At 38.0% G+C, this 22,526-nt stretch overlaps 2 protein-coding genes across 2 annotated transcripts; one reads left to right on the forward strand and one right to left on the reverse strand.

Moving 5' to 3' along the window:
- Positions 1-41: 41 nt before the first annotated feature.
- gatb (glutamyl-tRNA(Gln) amidotransferase, subunit B) lies at positions 42-17,790 on the reverse strand. Its single transcript, XM_087808105.1, has 13 exons — positions 17,654-17,790; positions 16,679-16,832; positions 16,501-16,614; positions 6,611-6,809; positions 6,400-6,522; positions 6,188-6,301; positions 5,993-6,077; positions 2,963-3,007; positions 2,697-2,889; positions 2,502-2,635; positions 1,902-1,980; positions 325-459; positions 42-259 (listed from the first exon to the last, which is right to left on the reverse strand). The coding sequence occupies exons 1-13, from the start codon at positions 17,788-17,790 to the stop codon at positions 134-136; spliced, it is 1,638 nt and encodes a 545-aa protein (XP_087664231.1). The 3' UTR covers positions 42-133.
- A 158-nt stretch (positions 17,791-17,948) lies between these two features.
- On the forward strand, positions 17,949-18,728 carry dctpp1 (dCTP pyrophosphatase 1). Its single transcript, XM_087807940.1, has one exon. It carries the CDS (start codon positions 17,999-18,001, stop codon positions 18,497-18,499), a length of 501 nt encoding a protein of 166 aa, XP_087664066.1. The 5' UTR covers positions 17,949-17,998; the 3' UTR covers positions 18,500-18,728.
- Positions 18,729-22,526: the final 3,798 nt, after the last annotated feature.

The raw sequence follows: 22,526 nt of genomic DNA on the forward strand, positions 1-22,526 counted from the left end.
TCACGGCGAAGCAGCTGCTTAAGTTTACACATGAAACATCCTTTAGATTTAAAAAAAAGTTTATTTGAAAGATGAATAAATAATTTGAGACGCCTCGATATCCTCATGGAACGTCGGGGCGCCATCTGGTGGTTCATTGCGTCTCCTCCTCCAGGATCCTCTTGACCCGGACCGGGTCGGCCCGGCCCTTGGTGGCCCTCTGGACCAGACCCATCAGCCTGTTCAGCACCTTCTTGTTGCCGCTTCTCACGGCGCGAACCTGCGAGGGCGAGAGTCCAGGTCAAGGCATGCTGGGAGATTTTTAGTAAAGTGGTGACCTCTGACCTCGTCTGGATGCGAGTCCATGACCTCCTGACAGACTCGCAGCAGCTCCTGCGCGTCGCTAACGAGTCCCAAGTCCTGCTCCTGCACGATCTGGTCTGGAGTCTTGTGCGGAGACTTCCACAGTTCTACGAACACCTGAGGAGGAGGAGTGTGTGTGTGAGTGTGTGAGTGAGTGTGTTCGTGTTTTTTAGTGTGTTTGTGAGTGTGTTAATCTTTGTGTTTGTGTGGGTGATTGTGAGGGTGTTTGTGTTTCTTGGTGTGTTTGTGTGTGTGTTCATCTTTGTGTTCGTATTTGAGTGCGTTTGTGTGTGTGATTGTATGTGTGTTCATCTATGTATGTGTGTTCGTGTGTGTATTCGTGTGCATGTTCATGTGCGTGTGTGTGTGTTCGAGTGTGTCCGTGTGTGCATGCGTGTGAGTGTGTTTGTTCATGTGTGTGCATGTGTGTGTGTTTGTTCATGTGTGTGTGTGTGTGTGTGTGTGCATGCGTGTTCGTGTGTGTGACTGTGTTTGTTCATGTGTGTGTGAGTGTGTTTGTTCGTGTGTGTGTGTGTGTGCATGCGTGTTTGTGTGTGTGACTGTGTTTGTTCATGTGTGTGTGAGTGTGTTTGTTCGTGTGTGTGTGTGTGCATGCGTGTTCGTGTGTGTGTGTTTGTTCATGTGTGAGTGTGTGTGTTCATGTGTGTGTGTGTTCGTGTGTGTGTTCGTGTGTGCATATGTTTGTTCGTGTGAGTGTGTGTTAATGTTTGTTAATGTGTTCATGTATGTGTTCGAGTGTGTGTGAGTGTGTTTGTTCGTGTGTGTGAGTGTGTTTGTTCATGTGTGTGTTAATGTGTGTTAATGTGTGTTCATGTGTGTTCATGTGTGTGTGTGTTCGTGTGTGTTTGTGTGTGCATATGTTTGTTCGTGTGAGTGTGTGTGTGTGTTAATGTTTGTTAATGTGTTCATGTATGTGTTCGAGTGTGTTTGTGAGTGTGTGTGAGTGTGTTAATGTGTGTTAATGTGTTCATGTGTGTGTGTGTGTTCATGTGGGTGTGTGCATGCGTGTTCGTGTGTGTGAGTGTGTTTGTTCGTGTGTGTGAGTGTGTTTGTTCATGTGTGTGTTAATGTGTGTTAATGTGTGTTAATGTGTGTTAATGTGTGTTAATGTGTGTTCATGTGTGTTCATGTGTGTGTGTGTTCGTGTGTGCATATGTTTGTTCGTGTGAGTGTGTGTGTGTGTTAATGTGTTCATGTATGTGTTCGAGTGTGTGTGAGTGTGTTTGTTCGTGTGTGTGAGTGTGTTTGTTCATGTGTGTGTTAATGTGTGTTAATGTGTGTTAATGTGTGTTAATGTGTGTTCATGTGTGTTCATGTGTGTGTGTGTTCGTGTGTGCATATGTTTGTTCGTGTGAGTGTGTGTGTGTGTTAATGTGTTCATGTATGTGTTCGAGTGTGTGTGAGTGTGTTTGTTCGTGTGTGTGAGTGTGTTTGTTCATGTGTGTGTTAATGTGTGTTAATGTGTGTTCATGTGTGTTCATGTGTGTTCATGTGTGTGTGTGTTAATGTGTTCGTGTGTGTGTTCTCAGCCGACTGACCTGTCTGGCGGCTGAAGACGAGATCCGATCAGTTTCCTGTAGTTCCAGCAGCTGCGCGAGAGCGAGAGCAGAGACGCGGCTGGAATCAAATAAGAATTAATTGAATTTCGTTCGGAGATAAAGTGAAGAACGACTGTAGCGAGAGGGAGATGGAGGGAGGAAGAGAGAGAGAGAGAGAGAGATTGAGGGAGGAAGAGAGAGAGAGAAGACTGAGGTCAACTCAGGCTCAAGTTGTCGTGTAACACTGTGGATTCATACTTTTTATGTTTTTGTTTTTAAATGATTCAAAGTTTTAACTTCAACTCCTTCAATTGTTCTTCCACAAACATTTAACTCCTTCCTTTCCGTTTCCTTTTTTAGGAAGAGATTATTAAAGCGACATTTATTTTTCTGTAAAAGAAAACATCAAGGTTTGTCACCGCGCGTCATCTATACAGGAAGTCTCCAACCCCAAGGAACTCGTTGTATAAACAAAGCAGGCGTGATAACAGCTGGCTGGAGAGGGAGTGAAGCCGTTATTACATCATTAGTAGACTCTCGTAACCTCTCGTTTGCTCGGATTTCTGTCCAGTTTTCGGTTCGACGCCGGCGTCGTCTCACCTCTGGCTCACGCTCATGTCCTGCTGCTTCAGTTGTCCCAGCAGCTCGTTGGTCACCCAGCCGACCACGGCTCTGGGCTCCTTCCTGGTCTCCCTCAGCACCGCCTCGAAGAACTCCACCAGCCCGTCCTCGCTCTGCGACCCAAAGATCACTCCGACTGAGGAACTCGTGGACCACCAGGGGGCGTCCTCTCACCGTCAGCGTGCAGCTGTGCTCGGGCAGGATGCCGTACGTCTGCACCAGACGCTCTCTCTTGGCGGCGGGCAGCTCAGGAAGCTGCTGCCTCACTTCCTGCACCAGCACCGCCGCACGCCGGTCGGCGCCGCCGGGCAGCGACGCCACGTCCTCGTACACGACCAGAGGCGGCAGGTTGGGCTCCGGCATGAACCTGGAGAGCGGAGTCGGGGATTGACTGCAAGATTGCAGACCTCTGCCAAGCAGCCACACGTCAACCCACTCACCTGTAGTCCTGAAGACCTTCTTTGTCTCGCATCGGGATCGTCTGCCTGATCAAAGGGAGATCAAAGAACCCTTGAACATTCTTCTCACATTTTCAAATCGAGGCCTACATATACTAACACATTTGTAAATTGAGTGACGCATTTGAAGGTCTAGTGACAGGAGTAATTGTTCCATTGAGGAATGAGTTGCAGAAACAGTTGCACATTTGTAAACCAATTACTGCCTTAAGCCCGTCTCATTGACTCTCATATACTGACACATTTGCAAATTGAGTGACGCATTTGAGAATCTACTGTGATAAATGGAGTTATTCATTTGATGACTAAGTTTACAAATAGTTACACATTTGCAAACGCATTTGAGAACCTTATAAAAGGAGCATATTTGCAAAGGAGGACCAAGTTGCAGATTTAGTTACACATTTTCAAATCAATTCTGCCTTCAAGGCCTACATATGCTTGCATATTTGCAAATTGAGTGATGCATTTGAAGGTCTAGTGACAGGAGTAATTGTTCCATTCAGGAATGAGTTGCAGAAACAGTTGCACATTTGTAAACCGACCGCTGCTTTAATCCCATCTCATTGACTCTCGTATACTAACACATTTGTAAATTGAGTGATGCATTTGAAGGTCTAGTGACAGGAGTAATTGTTCCATTGAGGAATGAGTTGCAGAAACAGTTGCACATTTGTAAACCAACTCCTGCTTTAATCCCGTCTCATTGACTCTCATATACTGACACATTTGCAAATTGAGTGACGCATTTGAGAATCTACTGTGATAAATGGAGTTATTCATTTGATGACTGAGTTTACAAATAGTTACACATTTGCAAACGCATTTGAGAACCTTATAAAAGGAGCATATTTGCAAAGGAGGAACAAGTTGCAGATTTAGTTACACATTTTCAAATCAATTCTGCCTTCAAGGCCTACATATACTTGCATATTTGCAAATTGAGTGATGCATTTGAAGGTCTAGTGTTCGGAGTAATTGTTCCATTGAGGAATGAGTTGCAGAAACAGTTGCACATTTGTAAACCAACCGCTGCTTTAATCCCATCTTATTGACTCTCGTATACTAACATTTGTAAATTGAGTGATGCATTTGAAGGTCTAGTGTTCGGAGTAATTGTTCCATTGAGGAATGAGTTGCAGAAACAGTTGCACATTTGTAAACCAACTCCTGCTTTAATCCCGTCTCATTGACTCTCGTATACTAACACATTTGTAAATTGAGTGACGCATTTGAATGTGTAGTGACAGGAGTAATTGTTCCATTGAGGAATGAGTTGCAGAAACAGTTGCACATTTGTAAACCAACTCCTGCTTTAATCCCGTCTCATTGACTCTCGTATACTAACACATTTGTAAATTGAGTGACGCATTTGAGAATCTACTGTGATAAATGTTAATCATTTGATGACTGAGTTGACAAATAGTTACACATTTGCAAACGCATTTGAGAACCTTATAAAGGGGCATATTTGCAAATGAGGACCAAGTTGCAGATTTAGTTACACATTTTCAAATCAATTCTGCCTTCAAGGCCTACATATGCTTGCATAATTGCAAATTGAGTGATGCATTTGAGGGTCTAGTGACAGGAGTAATTACAAATTGTTCATTTGAGGAATGAGTTGAAGAAATCGTTAGACATTTGTAAACACATTGATGCATTTGAGAAGTTCATAAAGGGGCATATTTGCAAATGAAGTCTGAAGTTGCAGATTCAGTTACACATTTTTTAATCAATTTCTACCGTCAAGGACAACATAGTGAAATGTTTGAAAATTGAGTGATGTGTTTTAGTAACTACTGACTGTGGATTTGTAAATGTGTCACAATATCTACAAACGCATTCAAGGTCTAATAGTCACAGAGTTGTATATTTGCAAATTGAGTGATGCATTTGAGGATCTACTAACACAAATATTTCTGTGTTTAAAATGGAGTTGTTCATTTGAGGACTTGGTAGCAGATATAGTTACACATTTGCAATTTGAGTTACACAATTTGTGATCAAGTCTCATACTTTTACATTCAAGGACTAGAGTATAGTTGCGTATTTACAATGTTAGAGATGCATTAGAGGATTCTAATGACCGGAATAATTACAAGTAAAGTTAAATTCAGGAGTGACTTGCAGAAACAGTTACACATTTGTAAACCAACTACTGCTTCAATCTCGTCCAATTAACTCTCATATATTTGTAAATTGAGTGACACATTTGAGAATTTACTGTGATAAATGAATTATTAATTTGAAGACTGAGTTGAAGAAATGGATTCATATTTTCAAATCAATTTCTACCCTCCAGGACTACATAGTTAAATATTTGCAAATTGAGTGATGGTTTTTAGTAACTACCGAATGTAGATATAGTTACACATTTGCAATTTTAGTTACACAATTTGTGATAAAGTCTCATACTTTCACATTCAAGGACTAAGTATAGTTGCATATTTGCAGAGCTTGTTTAATGAAGTTATTCATTTGAGGACCGAGTTGCATATGAAATTGCACATTTGCAAATCAATTGCATTTATCTCTTCCCATTTAGTCTCTTATACTTACATATTTGTAAATTGCATTTAAGAATCTACTGTGGGAAATGGAGTTGCAGAATCCAGTTACACATTTGAGAACTTAATATACCTGCATATCTGCAAATGGATAAACATACATTTACCCATTTGCAAATCAAGTTACAAGTTTACATTTTGCTGCAATTTTCAGATATTTTGACTTTGGGAAAATTGAAGATTCCACAAAGTTGAGCTGTAACCATGATGCCTCATGGGAAGTATGCTGTGGAGATGAAGCTTCATGAAACAGTGTCATGTTGTTTAGAGGTCAGTAGGTGGCGCCACCAGTTTAAAAATGATAGTTAATTGGAACAGTTGTTCAAAACTAAAGTAAAATAGTGCAGAGACCGCCATCTAGTGGACTCTGAAAATAATGACACTGCTTCATGAAGCTTCGTCACCAGTAGGCGGGTGTCGGGGATCGGCTCGGCTCTCTTACCCCGTTTTGGAGTCGTAGGCGCGGGTCTCGTTCTGGACGGTCCCGCCGTTCTGCAGGACATGGATCTGTCTCTGGATCTCAAAATCTGGAAGAACGAATGGAGACACTTGGACTTCTTCTTGAGCAGCGTTGGACAAGAAGAAGAAGAAGAAGGAGGACCAGCGAGGTTCTAGATGAACGAGGACGTGGACTCACCGATGGCTCTGGCCAGATACCGGACGCTGTTGATGTTCTTCACCTCCGTCCTGACGCCGAGGGCTTCACCTGGACAGTGCACGGACACGTTGGCGTCCACCCTCATCTGTCCCTCTGAGGAGACACGTCGGAATGTGTTGGATAAGAACTTACAGAGCGAGTCTGAGGACGACAGACGAACGAGAGAGAGTCGGACAAATGGATTCCCGCACCAGACATGTTGGCCTGACAGGTGCCGAGGGCCTGCAGGATGAGCTGCAGTTCTTTGACGGCCGCCGCGGCTTCTTCTCCGCAGCTCATGTCGGGCTCCATCACCAGCTCCATCAGCCCGACACCTGACCACAGCGAGGAGTAGTTCAGGCAGTAGATCACGCTCTTCTCCTGACAAGCATCTTCGAGCTCCTCCGGTCGTCTCGCTCTCACCTGCTCTGTTGAGGTCTATGAGGGTCTGGCCCCGGACGTCGTCGTGGAGACTCTTGCCGCTGTCCTGCTCCAGCTGGATCTGCTTGATGTTCACCTTCTTCTGGAAGACTTCTTTCATTCTTTTGCCTCCGAAGACGTTGTAGGTCAACTCGCCGTCGACGGCGATGGGCCGACGCTGTTGAGTGATCTGGTATCCAGACTGTTGGGAGGGGGGCACACTTTATTTTGCTAGTTATGAGTTCACTGAGAGGAGGTGAGACAACTTCTTAAAAAGGAAATGACAGGGACTTTGAACGAACATTTCCCAGATTCCCAGCGACACAACATGAAAACCCTTAAATTAACCAACACTAAATCAAAATAAGAAACACAGATCTGGATAAGAATGGACTGAACATCTGGTGGCCCCCCAGCCACTAGAGTTTGAGACCCCAAGTCATTAACACAAAATAAATTACAAAACTAAATCTAATTTGTAAACTGTTCAACTCCAGTGTGTGTAGATCTGCAACTTACACAAGGCAGAGATTCTGTAGTGAATGTATTTTTGGCTTATTTTAATGTAATATTGTTTTTTATTGGTTTCAGTCATTTTTATATATAATATTCAAACAATTTTCAACTGTAATCAAACCATTTCAACTATAATCAAACAATTTTCAATAATAATAGAACAATTTTCAACTATAATCAAACCATTTCCCACTGTAATCAAACAATTTTCAATAATTATAAAACAATTTTCAACTATAATCAAACCATTTTCAACTATAATCAAACCATTTAACTATAATCAAACAATTTTCAACTATAATCAAACAATTTTCAACTATAATCAAACCATTTTCAACTATAATCAAACAATTTTCAACTATAATCAAACCATTTTCAACTGTAATCAAACAATTTTCAACTATAATCAAACCATTTTCAACTATAATCAAACCATTTTCAACTGTAATCAAACCATTTTCAACTGTAATCAAACCATTTTCAACTGTAATCAAACCATTTTCAACTGTAATCAAACCATTTTCAACTGTAATCAAACAATTTTCAACTATAATCAAACAATTTTCAACTATAATCAAACAATTTTCAACTATAATCAAACCATTTTCAACTGTAATCAAACAATTTTCAACTATATTCAAACAATTTTCAACTATATTCAAACCAATTTCAACTGTAATCAAACAATTTCCAACTATAATCAAACAATTTTCAACTATAATCAAACCATTTTCAACTGTAATCAAACAATTTTCAACTATAATCAAACAATTTTCAACTAAAATCAAACCATTTTCAACTATAATCAAACAATTTTCAACTATAATCAAACCATTTTCAACTATAATCAAACCATTTCCAACTATAATCAAACCATTTTCAACTATAATCAAACAATTTTCAACTATAATCAAACAATTTTCAACTATAATCAAACCATTTTCAACTGTAATCAAACAATTTTCAACTATAATCAAACAATTTTCAACTATAATCAAACCATTTTCAACTATAATCAAACCATTTTCAACTATAATCAAACCATTTCCAACTATAATCAAACCATTTTCAACTATAATCAAACCATTTCCAACTATAATCAAATCATTTTCAACTATAATCAAACCGTTTTCAACTGTAATCAAACAATTTTCAACTATAATCAAACAATTTTCAACTATAATCAAACAATTTTCAACTGTAATCAAACAATTTTCAACTATAATCAAACAATTTTTCAACTATAATCAAACCATTTTCAACTGTAATCAAACAATTTTCAACTATATTCAAACAATTTTCAACTATAATCAAACCATTTTCAACTGTAATCAAACAATTTTCAACTGTAATCAAACAATTTTCAACTATAATCAAACCATTTTCAACTATAATCAAACCATTTTCAACTATATTCAAACAATTTTCAACTATATTCAAACAATTTTCAACTATAATCAAACCATTTTCAACTGTAATCAAACAATTTTCAACTATAATCAAACCATTTTCAACTGTAATCAAACAATTTTCAACTATAATCAAACAATTTTCAACTAAAATCAAACCATTTTCAACTGTAATCAAACCATTTTCAACTGTAATCAAACAATTTTCAACTATAATCAAACAATTTTCAACTAAAATCAAACCATTTTCAACTATAATCAAACAATTTTCAACTATAATCAAACCATTTTCAACTGTAATCAAACAATTTTCAACTATAATCAAACAATTTTCAACTATAATCAAACAATTTTCAACTATAATCAAACCATTTTCAACTATAATCAAACAATTTTCAACTATAATCAAACAATTTTCAACTATAATCAAACCATTTTCAACTGTAATCAAACAATTTTCAACTATAATCAAACAATTTTCAACTATAATCAAACCATTTTCAACTATAATCAAACCATTTTCAACTGTAATCAAACCATTTCCAACTATAATCAAACCATTTTCAACTATAATCAAACCATTTTCAACTATAATCAAACCGTTTTCAACTGTAATCAAACAATTTTCAACTATAATCAAACCATTTTCAACTATAATCAAACAATTTTCAACTATAAACAAACCATTTTCAACTGTAATCAAACAATTTTCAACTATAATCAAACCATTTTCAACTATAATCAAACAATTTTCAACTATAATCAAACAATTTTCAACTATAATCAAACAATTTTCAACTATAAACAAACCATTTTCAACTGTAATCAAACAATTTTCAACTATAATCAAACCATTTTCAACTATAATCAAACCATTTCCAACTATAATCAAACCATTTTCAACTATAATCAAACCATTTCCAACTATAATCAAACCATTTTCAACTATAATCAAACCGTTTTCAACTGTAATCAAACAATTTTCAACTATAATCAAACCATTTTCAACTATAATCAAACAATTTTCAACTATAAACAAACCATTTTCAACTGTAATCAAACAATTTTCAACTATAATCAAACCATTTTCAACTATAATCAAACAATTTTCAACTATAATCAAACAATTTTCAACTATAATCAAACAATTTTCAACTATAAACAAACCATTTTCAACTGTAATCAAACAATTTTCAACTATAATCAAACCATTTTCAACTATAATCAAACAATTTTCAACTATAATCAAACCATTATCAACTATAAACAAACCCTTTTCAACTGTAATCAAACAATTTTCAACTATAATCAAACAATTTTCAACTATAATCAAACCATTTTCAACTATAATCAAACCATTTTCAACTATAATCAAACCATTTTCAATTATAATCAAACAATTTTCAATAATTATAAAACAATTTTCAACTATAATCAAACAATTTTCAACTGTAATCAAACAATTTTCAATAATAATAGAACAATTTTCAACTATAAACAAACAATTTTCAACTGTAATCAAATTATTTTTAACAATAACAAAACTCAATCCAACATGTTCCACTATAATCCTGTCACTCACTGTGAACTCTATGAATAAGAGGGTAGAACAGAAATGCTGTCAAATCGGTCGCAGCTGCAAAAACTAGAAACTAATAATAACAGCCTTCCTGGTCTGAGGTGATAAAAAACCCTCATGTGACTCGTTCTCCATTTTAAAAATTCATTACTGCAGTCTTGGGTGTCGTCTGCTTTGTTGCCGTGCGATCGGGGGTTTGAAGCTTTCAGACCGAGGTCCAGGGAATCTGACGGCTTTTTATCTGGATTAACTCGTCCACCGAGTCGTTGTCGAGTTACCATAGATCACGCCGGTTAGTTGTCGTAAAATTGCGTGTGTATCTGGAAAAATAACACTTCAAATTGTTGTCGCATTTTGTGTTACACAAGGAAACCACAATACTTACTTACTATAAGAACATGTTGGGTTTTTTTTTTGTTTTTTTTTTACATACAAAGACGAGCACCTTATAGCAGAATCCTTCATGAACACAACTTTCAAATATGTTTTCTGGAAATGTTGAGAAAATGAGATTTAATGTTGACGTTTTTTTCCATCTGGAACCATTTAGATTTTTAAGGATTCATCATTTACTTGTATGGCCTCGTATTTCTACCGTTCGGGTTAAGATTGCCAAGAAAGGTACAGCATTTTTTAACTGTGATAAAAACATTTTTAATGTACAATTGTAATTAAACAATTTTCAACTTTAATCAAACAATGTTCAACTTTAATCAAACAATTTTTAACTATAATCAAACAATTTTCAACTATAATCAAACCATTTTTAACTATAATCAAACAATTTTCAACTATAATCAAACCATTTTCAACTATAATCAAACAATTTTCAACTGTAATCAAACAATTTTCAACTTTAATCAAACAATGTTCTACTTTAATCAAACAATTTTTAACTATAATCAAACAATGTTCAACTATAATCAAACAATTTTTAACTATAATCAAACAATTTTCAACTATAATCAAACAATTTTCAACTATAATCAAACAATTTTCAACTGTAATCAAACCATTTTCAACTGTAATCAAACAATTTTCAACTGTAATCAAACAATTTTCAACTATAATCAAACAATTTTTAACTATAATCAAACAATGTTCAACTATAATCAAACAATTTTCAACTGTAATCAAACAATTTTCAACTATAATCAAACAATTTTCAACTATAATCAAACAATTTTCAACTAAAATCAAACAATTTTTAACTATACTCTTCCATCTGGAGCCATTTAGATTTTGAAGGATTCATCATTCACTTTTATGGCCTCGTATTTGTATCATTCGGGTTAAACTTGCTAAGAAAAGTACAGCATTGAAATCAGTGGTTATTCGTCTTTTAAATAGTTTTTAATCGATGCGTTTGTAACAAGTCGTTTGAAATGAGGTCTTTGGCTGAGGCATGCACTCTCAGAGTGCCTTTCCAGTTAGATAAATGGAGGATCAATCTAACAATGAATAAAATTGATTAAAAGAATAAAATACACTTTTTTTTTTAATCTATGGAAAATGTTTGGGAACAAATGCTTTTTTACAGCAAACCTGAAATATTGAAAGTATTTATTCTGTGTCTGCATAACATCACTCCGTGTTGCCAGACCCTTTGCTGACGGTTTTTCTTCTTCTCTGCATTGAAACGAGGCGTCTTTGTTGCGCCGCGACATCCTAACGAGCCGAACAAAAATGTGCAAATACCTCGAGAAAAACATTATTTTTCGGTGTCAGACACAAACTCATTTTGTGAGTTCCAGGCCTGCGAGTCATTCCTCGTCTCATTTCAAAGTCGCCAAACAAACCCGGGACACGGTCGACGACACCAGCCTCGCAACCTTCCCGGAGGTCAGACGTTCATTACTCTCATTAAACAACGGCCCCGGTTTGTTGTCGCGTCTCCGGGAAGTTGTGGTTATTCCGATGGCGGAGAACGGCTTTTCAAACGGTTATTAAAAAAACTCGCCGCTGATCCCTCTTGAGGAATCGCTTGATTAGAGCCTGAATCTTTTAAAAGGCAATTTTCTGTGATATCACATCAATTATGAACAACCTTATTTACAAACGCGGTTTTGCTTTTTCATCGCACGAATGTTGGTTTTCTTCCCCCACAAGCTCTCGCATAAATACTCACACTATTAATATGTCTAGGAAAGTTCTTGTTGGTTCTTCTTAAGCCCGGTTTGTTCTTCTACTGTAGGAGAAGACCAGAGTATTCAGAGGGTAAAAGTCATCTTTATAGAATCAATATGTTCCATTTTAGTTACAGGCAAACATTTAAGTCCATTTATTTGAGCGAGTGATGCTCGGTTATCTTCGTCTTAGTCCAAAAAGACACTTAAAAACATCCAAATACTAGTGATGAGCTGATGAAGCTTCATGAAACAGTGTCATGTTGTTTAGAGGTCAGTAGGTGGCGCCATCAGTTTAAAAAGGATGTTTCATTAGAACAGTTCTTCAAAACAAAGGAAAATAGTGCAGAGACCGCCATCTTGTGGACTCTGAACATAATGACGATGCTTCATGAAGCTTCATCAGAACAATCACTTGTAAATACCTCTGTAACGTCCATCTTGTATTGAAGCCTCAACATGAGGAATTGTTCAGGAAAAACAAGTCTATATTTTAGGCTCGTTTATCTATTGTCGTTGTAGTCAGTCTACCGTCTACACTGGGATATCTTAATATTGTGTTACCCGTCTGTGTAGCATGTTAGCCTTTTAGCTTCTGCTGCAAACAATCTTATAATAAAGACTTTTTAAAGTTGTTGTTTTAGGAAAACAAGATGGACGTCGACGTTTTTATGCGTCTTATTGGACGAGGAAACCCCAGCTCCAGTCGCTACATTAAAATGAACAAACATTTTTGTTTAAGTCCATTTTATTGTAGCGACTGATGCTCGGTTGTCTTTGCTTCGTCCAAAAAGACACTTAAAAACATCCAGATACTAGTGACGGTCTGATGAAGCTTCGTGAAACAGTGTCATGTTGTGTAGAGGTCAGTAGGTGGCGCCATCAGTTTAAGAATGATGTTTCATTAGAACACTTGGGAAAATAGTGCAGAGACCGCCATCTAGTGGACTCTGAACATAATGACGATGCTTCATGAAGCTTCATCAGAACCATCACTTGTAAATACATCCGTCTGTCTGGGATCTCTCTTAATATTGTGTTTCCTGTCCGTGTAGCATGTTAGCCTTTTAGCTTCTGCTGCAAACAATCCTAAAATAAAGACTTTTTAAAGTTGTTTTTTTTCGGACAACAAGATGGACGTCAACGTTTTTATGTGTCTTATTGGACGAGGAAAACTGAGCTTCAGTCGCTACATTAAAATGAACAAACATTTTTATTTAAGTCCATTTTATTGTAGCGACTGATGCTCGGTTGTCTTTGCTTCGTCCAAAAAGACACTTAAAAACATCCAGATACTAGTGACGGTCTGATGAAGCTTCGTGAAACAGTGTCATGTTGTGTAGAGGTCAGTAGGTGGCGCCATCAGTTTAAGAATAATGTTTCATTAGAACACTTGGGAAAATAGTGCAGAGACCGCCATCTAGTGGACTCTGAACATAATGACGATGCTTCATGAAGCTTCATCAGAACCATCACTTGTAAATACATCCGTCTGTCTGGGATCTCTCTTAATATTGTGTTTCCTGTCCGTGTAGCATGTTAGCCTTTTAGCTTCTGCTGCAAACAATCCTAAAATAAAGACTTTTTAAAGTTGTTTTTTTTCGGACAACAAGATGGACGTCAACGTTTTTATGTGTCTTATTGGACGAGGAAAACTGAGCTTCAGTCGCTACATTAAAATGAACAAACATTTTTATTTAAGTCCATTTTATTGTAGCGAGTGATGCTCGGTTGTCTTTGCTTCGTCCAAAAAGACACTTAAAAACATCCAGATACTAGTGACGGTCTGATGAAGCTTCATGAAACAGTGTCATGTTGTTTAGAGGTCAGTAAGTGGCGCCATCAGTTTAAGAATGATGTTTCATTAGAACACTTGGGAAAATAGTGCAGAGACCGCCATCTAGTGGACTCTGAACATAATGACGATGCTTCATGAAGCTTCATCAGAACCATCACTTGTAAATACCTCCGTCTGTCTGGGATCTCTTAATATTGTGTTTCCTGTCCGTGAAGCATGTTAGCCTTTTAGCTTCTGCTGCTTTTTTAAGTGTCTTTTTGGACGAAGACATCTGAGCTCCAGTCACTACATTAAAAAGAACAAACGTTTTTGTTTAAAACTCTTAAAAAAAAGGAACAGATTACTCTTGAAAATAATCCCAACCCTCGGTCGACATGAGGGCGAGTAGAAAATGAGTGAACTTTGGATGAACTTTCACTTTAATCAACACTGCACCCCGTCTGACTGAGGACCATGGACTCAAAATCAGAGAAGACGTTCGTCATCTTGGGAGCTTCGTTTTCAACTGTGAATCGAAAGGTTCTGGCCCCGAGGGAGTCGACCCTCCTCATGAAACCCAGTTGAATCTCCAAGATCTCCTCCAGATACAAGTCTGGATTATAGTCTGTAGTCGACTACGAATAGTGACTATTTATAGTTTTCCCGAAGGTGATTCAACTATTAAGTCCTGCCTTGATTCCAGGAGGAAGATGAGGAGCGAATGAGCGGTGACTGATTCTGTAATGGAAGTGCACCGAGAAGAGGCGACTTAAAATGGGAGAAACCACAGACGTCGTTTGCCTTAACGGCTTTCTGTGCCATTTGCCTCGGACACGAGACTCGACGCGTTGTTGCTGCGTCAGCGAAAATCACGGCTCGTTTCCATTAAGGACTCATTGCTCAGGAGAGTTTCAAGTGTTTTCCACGGCGAGCCGGAGGCAGATGAGGACAGCGAGTCTGGAAGCGGCGACGCAGTGCGATGTGCTCGAGGTTATTGTTAAATCAGGATGAATCATTCAGTGATATTTCAGTGGAATCTCATTTAATGACGTCGATGAAATATTAACGCTTTACTTCTCAGTCGCGCTTTACCTGCAACCTTTGTTATAAGACGTCTAACTATGTTTTATTTTGTTGTGAATCTTTTTTGTAAGGTTTATAACTTTCATTTATTTTTAGCAAGTTGTAATTCAACCACCATTTTTGCTTTTTTACCTGTAAATGTTGTTGTTTTTATCAGTGAACTTTTTTAATTAGTTTTTTAATATTCTTTAACATCATCTCACCAATAAAAGTTGTCTTACATGTTAAGATGTTTTTATAAAGATGTCAGGAAAAGTGATGAAGCTTCATGAAGCAGTGTCATTCTTGTCAGAGTCCACTAGATGGCGGTCTCTGCACTATTTCCCTTTGTTTTGAGCAACTGTTCTAATGAAACATCGTTTTTAAACTGATGGCGCCACCTACTGACCTCTAAACAACATGACACTGCTTCATGAAGCTTCATCAGCACCATTTTCACTTCTTCATAACCGATGCATGTTCTGAATCCCTGACGTGCCGTTTAATGCGCTTGTTTGTTCAGTAATATTTCAATAATTAATTCACATTAGTTGTTCACCTTTATTAAAGTTAACGTCGACATCATACCAAGTGTTATCACGATCAGCAATTGTAAAATGCTGCCAAACCTCCAAAACATCCAGAACTTCTCCATGGACTTTGAGGACAAACCTTTTCATTAATAAGGAATTAGAGTTGACCTTCAGCAGCTTCACTTGCTGCAGTTTTCATACGATCTTCTCATTCAAAGCTTGGATCACGATGTAGTCGGTTCTCTTCACTGCTCGCTCGTCTAGTCGCCCTGCATATTTACCACTTAAAATACCTTTACAAGAACCAAAAATTGGAAGTGCAACCTCCAAGTGTCGACCATATTTTTGAGGTATGGAATTAATAATAATATTAATATATATTGAGCAGCTGTTGATCAATTAAAATGATTGATAAGTGGTTAAAGTTCAACTAATGTGTTGATTTAAGTGAGTCTTAAATAGATGTTGGACTCTATTGTATCATCAGTGTCTGTTTGTACAAAACTCTTTTTTCATTTAAATATTTTCGTTAATAAATGATCTTAAGCCCCGCCCACTGAAAACACTTCAATCTGGTTTACCATGACCACGCCCACTCTGCTGGGATTGGTCCAACATATGGTCTCCACCTCCAAAGGTATAAACGCGGGCCGTTATTACAGCCGGCTGGAGGAGGAGTGAAGCCATTATTACGTCATAAAGGACTCCGCTCTCGTAACCTCTCGTTTGCCCAGATTTCAGACGTGGGAGAACTTTATAAAGTAATAAGTTCAAAACATGGTCCTGATGAGAGACTTACTGCGTCTTGGAGAGAAAGACTTTAACATTTGAAACATGCATTAAATACTACAGAAAGTTACCGTTACAATGTAATAGAAAACAAGAACTCACCGGAAGGTCGGCGTAGAAATAATGCTTCCTGTCAAACAGAGACTTCCTGTTGATGCTGCAGTTGAGGGCCAGTCCCGTCATCACGGCGGCCTCCACACATCGTCTGTTCAGGACCTTCAAATTAATTTGTAAAACTTTCAAAAACAACGACAAGAAAGAATTAATTTCTTTCACTTACGGGTAACGTTCCAGGCAACGACGCGTCGAAGAGCGACACCAGGGAGTTTGGAGGGGATGAGAATTTAACCCCCGAGCCCGAGAACAGCTTGGTGTTGGAGTGGATCTGAGCGTGGATCTCCAAACCGACCACGCCAACCATCTGCTGAGAGGCTCTGAGCCACGACATAAGAACATGTTTAAGATCTGAACCACATTACGCACAACTATAATCTTAATGTCTCCATAACGTCAGGGTTCCTACAGCTTGTGGCTACTTAAAAAAATTACTTTATCAATACTATTCAAAATAAAATTTAACAACATTTTTCTTCATTAGCTAATCGTTGCCGGATACCACCCTCAGCCATGAAGACAGATGCAAAAGTATAAAAGTGTGTTTCTGAAGTTGCACGCTTGTGAGTTTTTAAGTAAATGTTACAAACATAACATAAAATCTGATCCGATCTTCCAATTTTGAAGGCAAAATTAAAATATAAAGTTACAATATTGAGATGGTAAGAAATACACATTGCAAAACTAATAATGAAACAAGAAAATACACATTTCTTATCGATTTATGTTTACTTAGTTTATCAGCAACTCCACGAGTGACCAAGACTTGCTGTTTAAATACATAACAATTTTTAGATAGAACTATATTGATCCCTTCAGGAGGTCTCCTTCGGGAAATTATGTTTTCCAAATAGCAATACACAACAATACAGACGATAATACATAACAATAAAAATAAGAACAAAGTTTCTATAAAAAGAAAGTACAAGATGACACAATCCAAGATGAGTTATTTGCTTAGTTATACTGCATTGATCATACGTTACCAAATAGCCTTAAATAAATTACTATTTAAAGTGTTTTTTTCTTTTTACTAAGAAAAATCATCTGACATTGATTTGTATACACTGACATGTCATCACAGTGTAACAAATATAAACGTTAAGCTCGGGTTAAACGTGTATTATCCGCACAAACCTACCGTCTGACGCCTGGCTGTGGTTTACTGCTGCAAAGCGAACACGACGTACTAACTCTTCTTACGATTTTAAAGCTCTTTGGACGAAATAACATCATTTTCTGTAGTCCGTCACCTGCAGCGACGCAGAAGGCCGCCATCTTGCCTGCGACGAACACCTATTTCTGGTTAATGTAGTTTATTTAGAGCGTATATTCATGTGGAATGTGAATAGTTGAACTACAAATCCCAGAGCCGCCGCGGCGACATCCGGTTGGAAGCCTACGTCATTTCCTTTTTCTTGTCTAGTGGCGGGAGATCTGCACCTGGTCCGTGTTGTCAACTGGATTTGCTCGGATCTCGTCAAAAATGATGGCTAAGAGCGCAGAGGACGCGTCCGGAACCACAAACGGGAAGGTGGGCGATCGACAGCTTTCGATCGACGGTGACGCGGAGGAGGACCGGGACGGGTCCCCCCACGGCAGGGCGGTGAGATCCCGGTTCAGCTCCAGACCAAATCTCGAGGACATCCGGCGCATGCAGGCGGACTTCACGGACGAGCGGGACTGGAGTCAGTTCCATCAGCCCCGGAACCTGCTGCTGGCCATGGTGGGCGAGGTGGGCGAGGTGTCGGAGCTGTTCCAGTGGCGCGGGGAGGTGGCCCCGGGCCTGCCGGGCTGGAGCGAGTCCGAGCGGGAACACCTGGCGCAGGAGCTCAGCGACGTGCTCATCTACCTGGTGGAGCTGTCGGACGTGTGCGGCGTGGATCTCCCGCGAGCCGTGGTCCAGAAGATGGCGTTAAACGAGAAGAAATATCCCGCCAGTAAAGTGCACGGATCGGCCAAGAAATACAACGAGTATGAGGACTGACTTTTTTTTATTTATCTTTGGGTTCCTTGGACTTCTTCATGGGCGGACATTGGGGACACTTTTTTTCTTTTTAAATATTTTTGAAGTGACAAACATTTTACAAGTCTGAGGATATTATTTTTACCTGTTTGAAAATATGTATAATCACCTGTTTGCATTGATGATTGACAGTTCTATCCGGTTTTTCTGATGTTTTTGTGATTCCAAAGTAAATATTTCTCGAACTCTTGAGTGTTTCACTTAAATCATTCTTGGTGATATTTAGTTATTAGTTTTCATCTTAAGTCTTTGTGATAACTTATTCTTTTTAGTTGTCAAGTTTATTAAGTAAGTACTTTTTATTTATATAGCTTTTCCAGACCAGGGTCACAAAGCGTTTGAACAATCAAAACAATATTCAATAAAGTATATACTTTAAAGGTCAAGATAACACTGAGAACAAGACAGGAGTTCCAGAAAATCAAGGAAAAGCCTGAACAAATAAGAATGTCTTAAGATGTTTCTTGAAGGAGTCAGTAGATCATCAAACACAGATTAAGATCGTTCCAAAGCTTAGGAGCAACAGCCTGGAAGGATTTCTCTCCTCTGGTGTTCAGGAACCATCGGTAGATTCTGATCCACAGACCTCCGAGCCCGAGCTGTGGTGTACGGCTGGATCAGATCACTGATGAATAGATCTGAAAGTAAGAAACAGAATTTTAAAGTTGATCCTAAAAGAAACTGGCAGCCAGTGAAGAGATTTAAGGATCGGAGAAATGTGAGTTCTTCTACTAGAGCTGCTCAGAATTCTCGCTGCAGAGTTTTGTATTAACTGCAGGTGAAACAGCATTTTCTTGTTTAGACACCAAAAGAAGCTGTTACAATAGTCTACACGACACAAACGCATGGATTATAAACTCCAGATCATGTTGTGACAACATTTTCCTAAATTTAGAGATTTTCCTCAGTTGAAGGAAACAGTTTTCTGCAGTGTTGAACCAGAGACATGTCTTTATCAAATACAACACCCAGGTTTCTCAGGCTCAGTTTGACAGACTGACCTAAGTCACCCAAGTACTGACTCAACCCTGGAACCTTATCATCAGGAGCAATCACCACTTGTTTTGCTGGTATAAAACTAACTTTTAGTCAAGAGAGAGTTTTGATGATAAAATAATGTCTCTGCTCCGTTTTAACAAAGACGTGCAGTGAGTTTATGGTTTTAAAGTTCAGTCACTATAAAACAATTAATAGAAATGTGTAAATAGAGATGTTATGTGCAACATGGCTGCATTTATTTGGTGCATGTACCTCACTTTGTTGCAACAAAATCTTTTTAATCCTTTTTCACTTCCTTATGGGTTTTCTTATAATGTACAGTATACTTAAAGAGAAATGTGGCTTAAACCAATCAAAAACTACTTTAATGGTCAAGTATATATTGACGATATACAAAACAATCTCTTTGACTGTTGCATTTTGTGTGCACTGATGATAAAAATAGAAATATAAAATAGTAGTGATGGTCTGATGAAGCTTCATGAAACAGTGTCATGTTGTTCAGAGGTCAGTAGGTGGCGCCATCAGTTTAAAATTGTTTCATTAGAACAGTTGTTGAAAACAAAGGAAATTAGTACAGAGACCGCCATCTTGTGGACTCTGAAAATAATGACACTGGTTCATGAAGCTTCATCAGACTATAGTGCTATAACAGTCAACATCGATAAATGAAAAATCCATCAGTTTACAATGGAAATGGCTCTGGGGGAGAAACTATTGTTCTATATTGCACTATTTGTTCCAGAAATTACAGTAAAATGGTTTATAAATTGGGAACAGGTTCACGAACACGTTCTAAATTGTTTGTAAATATTGCAATGTAGTGATGGCGGTCTCTGCTCTATTTTCCTTTGTTTTGTACAACTGTTTTAAAGACACATCATTTTCAACTGATGGCGCCACCTACTGACCTCTAAACAACATGACACTGTTTCATGAAGCTTCATCGACACATCACTATTTCCATGAGTTGTTGTCTCTGGCTGCCTGTCAATCCACGCAGCTGAAAACCCATTTCATTATCAAATAAAACAAAATCTAAATCACCAAAACATTTTAAACAATAAATATATATAAAAAATTGAATAAATATTAGCTTTTTAGCTAAACCATACCTAGCTTTAAAAAAAAAAAAAAAAAGTTTTCGGTTGGTGTTAATTTAACTCTTGTTTAACCTTTTCTTCAATAAATACATATGCAGTGGTGGAGGTCGTTCATCTTGACCCAGAGACAACACAAGGGATACCACAAACACATTGGTTTACGGGCCAGAGATAACCCAAGAGTTAACATAACTCTGGATACGTGTATTGGCTCTTAAAGCTCAACCAGCTTATTGTATCATTCTCCATTTTCTTCATGTGGCATCTATTTGTAGCGTTTAATCTGACGTTATTACTTTACTTTGTGAGAAGAAATATATTTTGTAGCAAGACATTCCTGTAAAATAGATTTCAATAGACGTGTGAATTTGTTTGAGCGATGATAATATTCTCCGTCTGAGTAAAATGCAGACATTGAGCTGCAATTACAGCTGTCTCTGGAGAGAAAGCTCTTCAGCTCACTTCTTTATCATGTTTCCTCCCTAAACCTGCCTCCTGTCAGCGCAGTAATGGAGCTGCAACAGTATGAAAAATAACACGTTTGATTTGAAGACTTAACTGGAGTTAGTAAAAAAAAACCTCATTAGTTCTGTAGAACTTTGGTGCCGCTGCCCGTCTGGACCGAAACAAGATTCATCCACTGAGTGTTCTTTGCAGTTTTGTTCGTGTTCGCTTTATCTTTCTAGTTTAAATATAAATGCAGTGAATCAGTCTTTCTGTGAAGTCGGTCAGCGAGCGAGGAGAATTTCACATCTTCTATCCCATGATCCTTTGCAGCTGCTTGATGTCAAATAGGGCTGTAATCTGAGGAGATTTGACAAAAAATCTTTTTTTTTTGCATTCCTTCACATTCTGATATTTGGATACTCAAAAGAATATTAAAGGTGTTTTTTTTAAACATCTAATTCTTTACAAATCAAAACAATCACATCAAATTCAATTTGATATAATTCAACAAAACAAACTAAAAAAAACATGAAATAATATATATACATACAGTATATATGATAGATACAAAGATTAACATGGAATATCATCTTTTCATTCCTGCCCCCGAACTCAGAATTAAACAATCTAATATCACAAGGAATTAATGAGTCCCTGAGTCTATTAGTGTTGCATCATGGTAGGAGCACACTGATGACAGTGTTCAGAGTGTCAGACTGTCATTCTCAATGTTAACATCTCAGTCTAATTCTTGGTCTCTTTTTCATATAAAGAGTAATGGTGGGCCCACGGTTGGACAATGGTTAGTGCGATCACCTCACAGAGGGTTGCAGGTTCAATTCCAGGTCAGGAGGGAGACGACTTGTGACCTTTTCTGTGTTGAGTGTGTATGTTCTCCATTGGCTAACTCCGGGTACTACAGTCTCTCCCACGATCCAAAAACATACAGAGGCTGATCAGGGTGTGAGAGTGTGTGAACGCTTGTGTGTCTTCGTGTGTCCTGTGACAGATGCATTTGTAAACTTGAAAAAATATCGTCATTTAAAAAATATATATATTTTACGACTACAAGTCTTTAATTACCTGTGTGTACATTGTGGATTATGAGTATGAATATGTAGTTACGTCAATGCAACTTAATAGTCCTCCTTACATCACTGATCTGATCCAGCCTTACACCCCAGCTCGGGCTCTGAGGTCTGTGGATCAGAATCTACTGATGGTTCCACGCACACGGCTCAGGACCAGAGGAGAGAAATCTTTTCAGGCTGTTGCTCCTAAGCTTTGGAACGATCTTCCTCTCTCTTTGCGCTTGATGGATCTACTGACTCCTTTAAGAAACATCTTAAGACGTTTCTATTTGTTCAGGCTTTTCCTTGAATTTCTGGAACTCCTGTGTTGTTCTCAGTATTATCTTGATCTTTAAAGTATGTACTTTT

Source organism: Callionymus lyra, chromosome 1, assembly GCF_982586985.1.
Source record: "Callionymus lyra chromosome 1, fCalLyr1.hap1.1, whole genome shotgun sequence".
NCBI classification, from domain to species: Eukaryota; Metazoa; Chordata; class Actinopteri; order Syngnathiformes; family Callionymidae; genus Callionymus; species Callionymus lyra.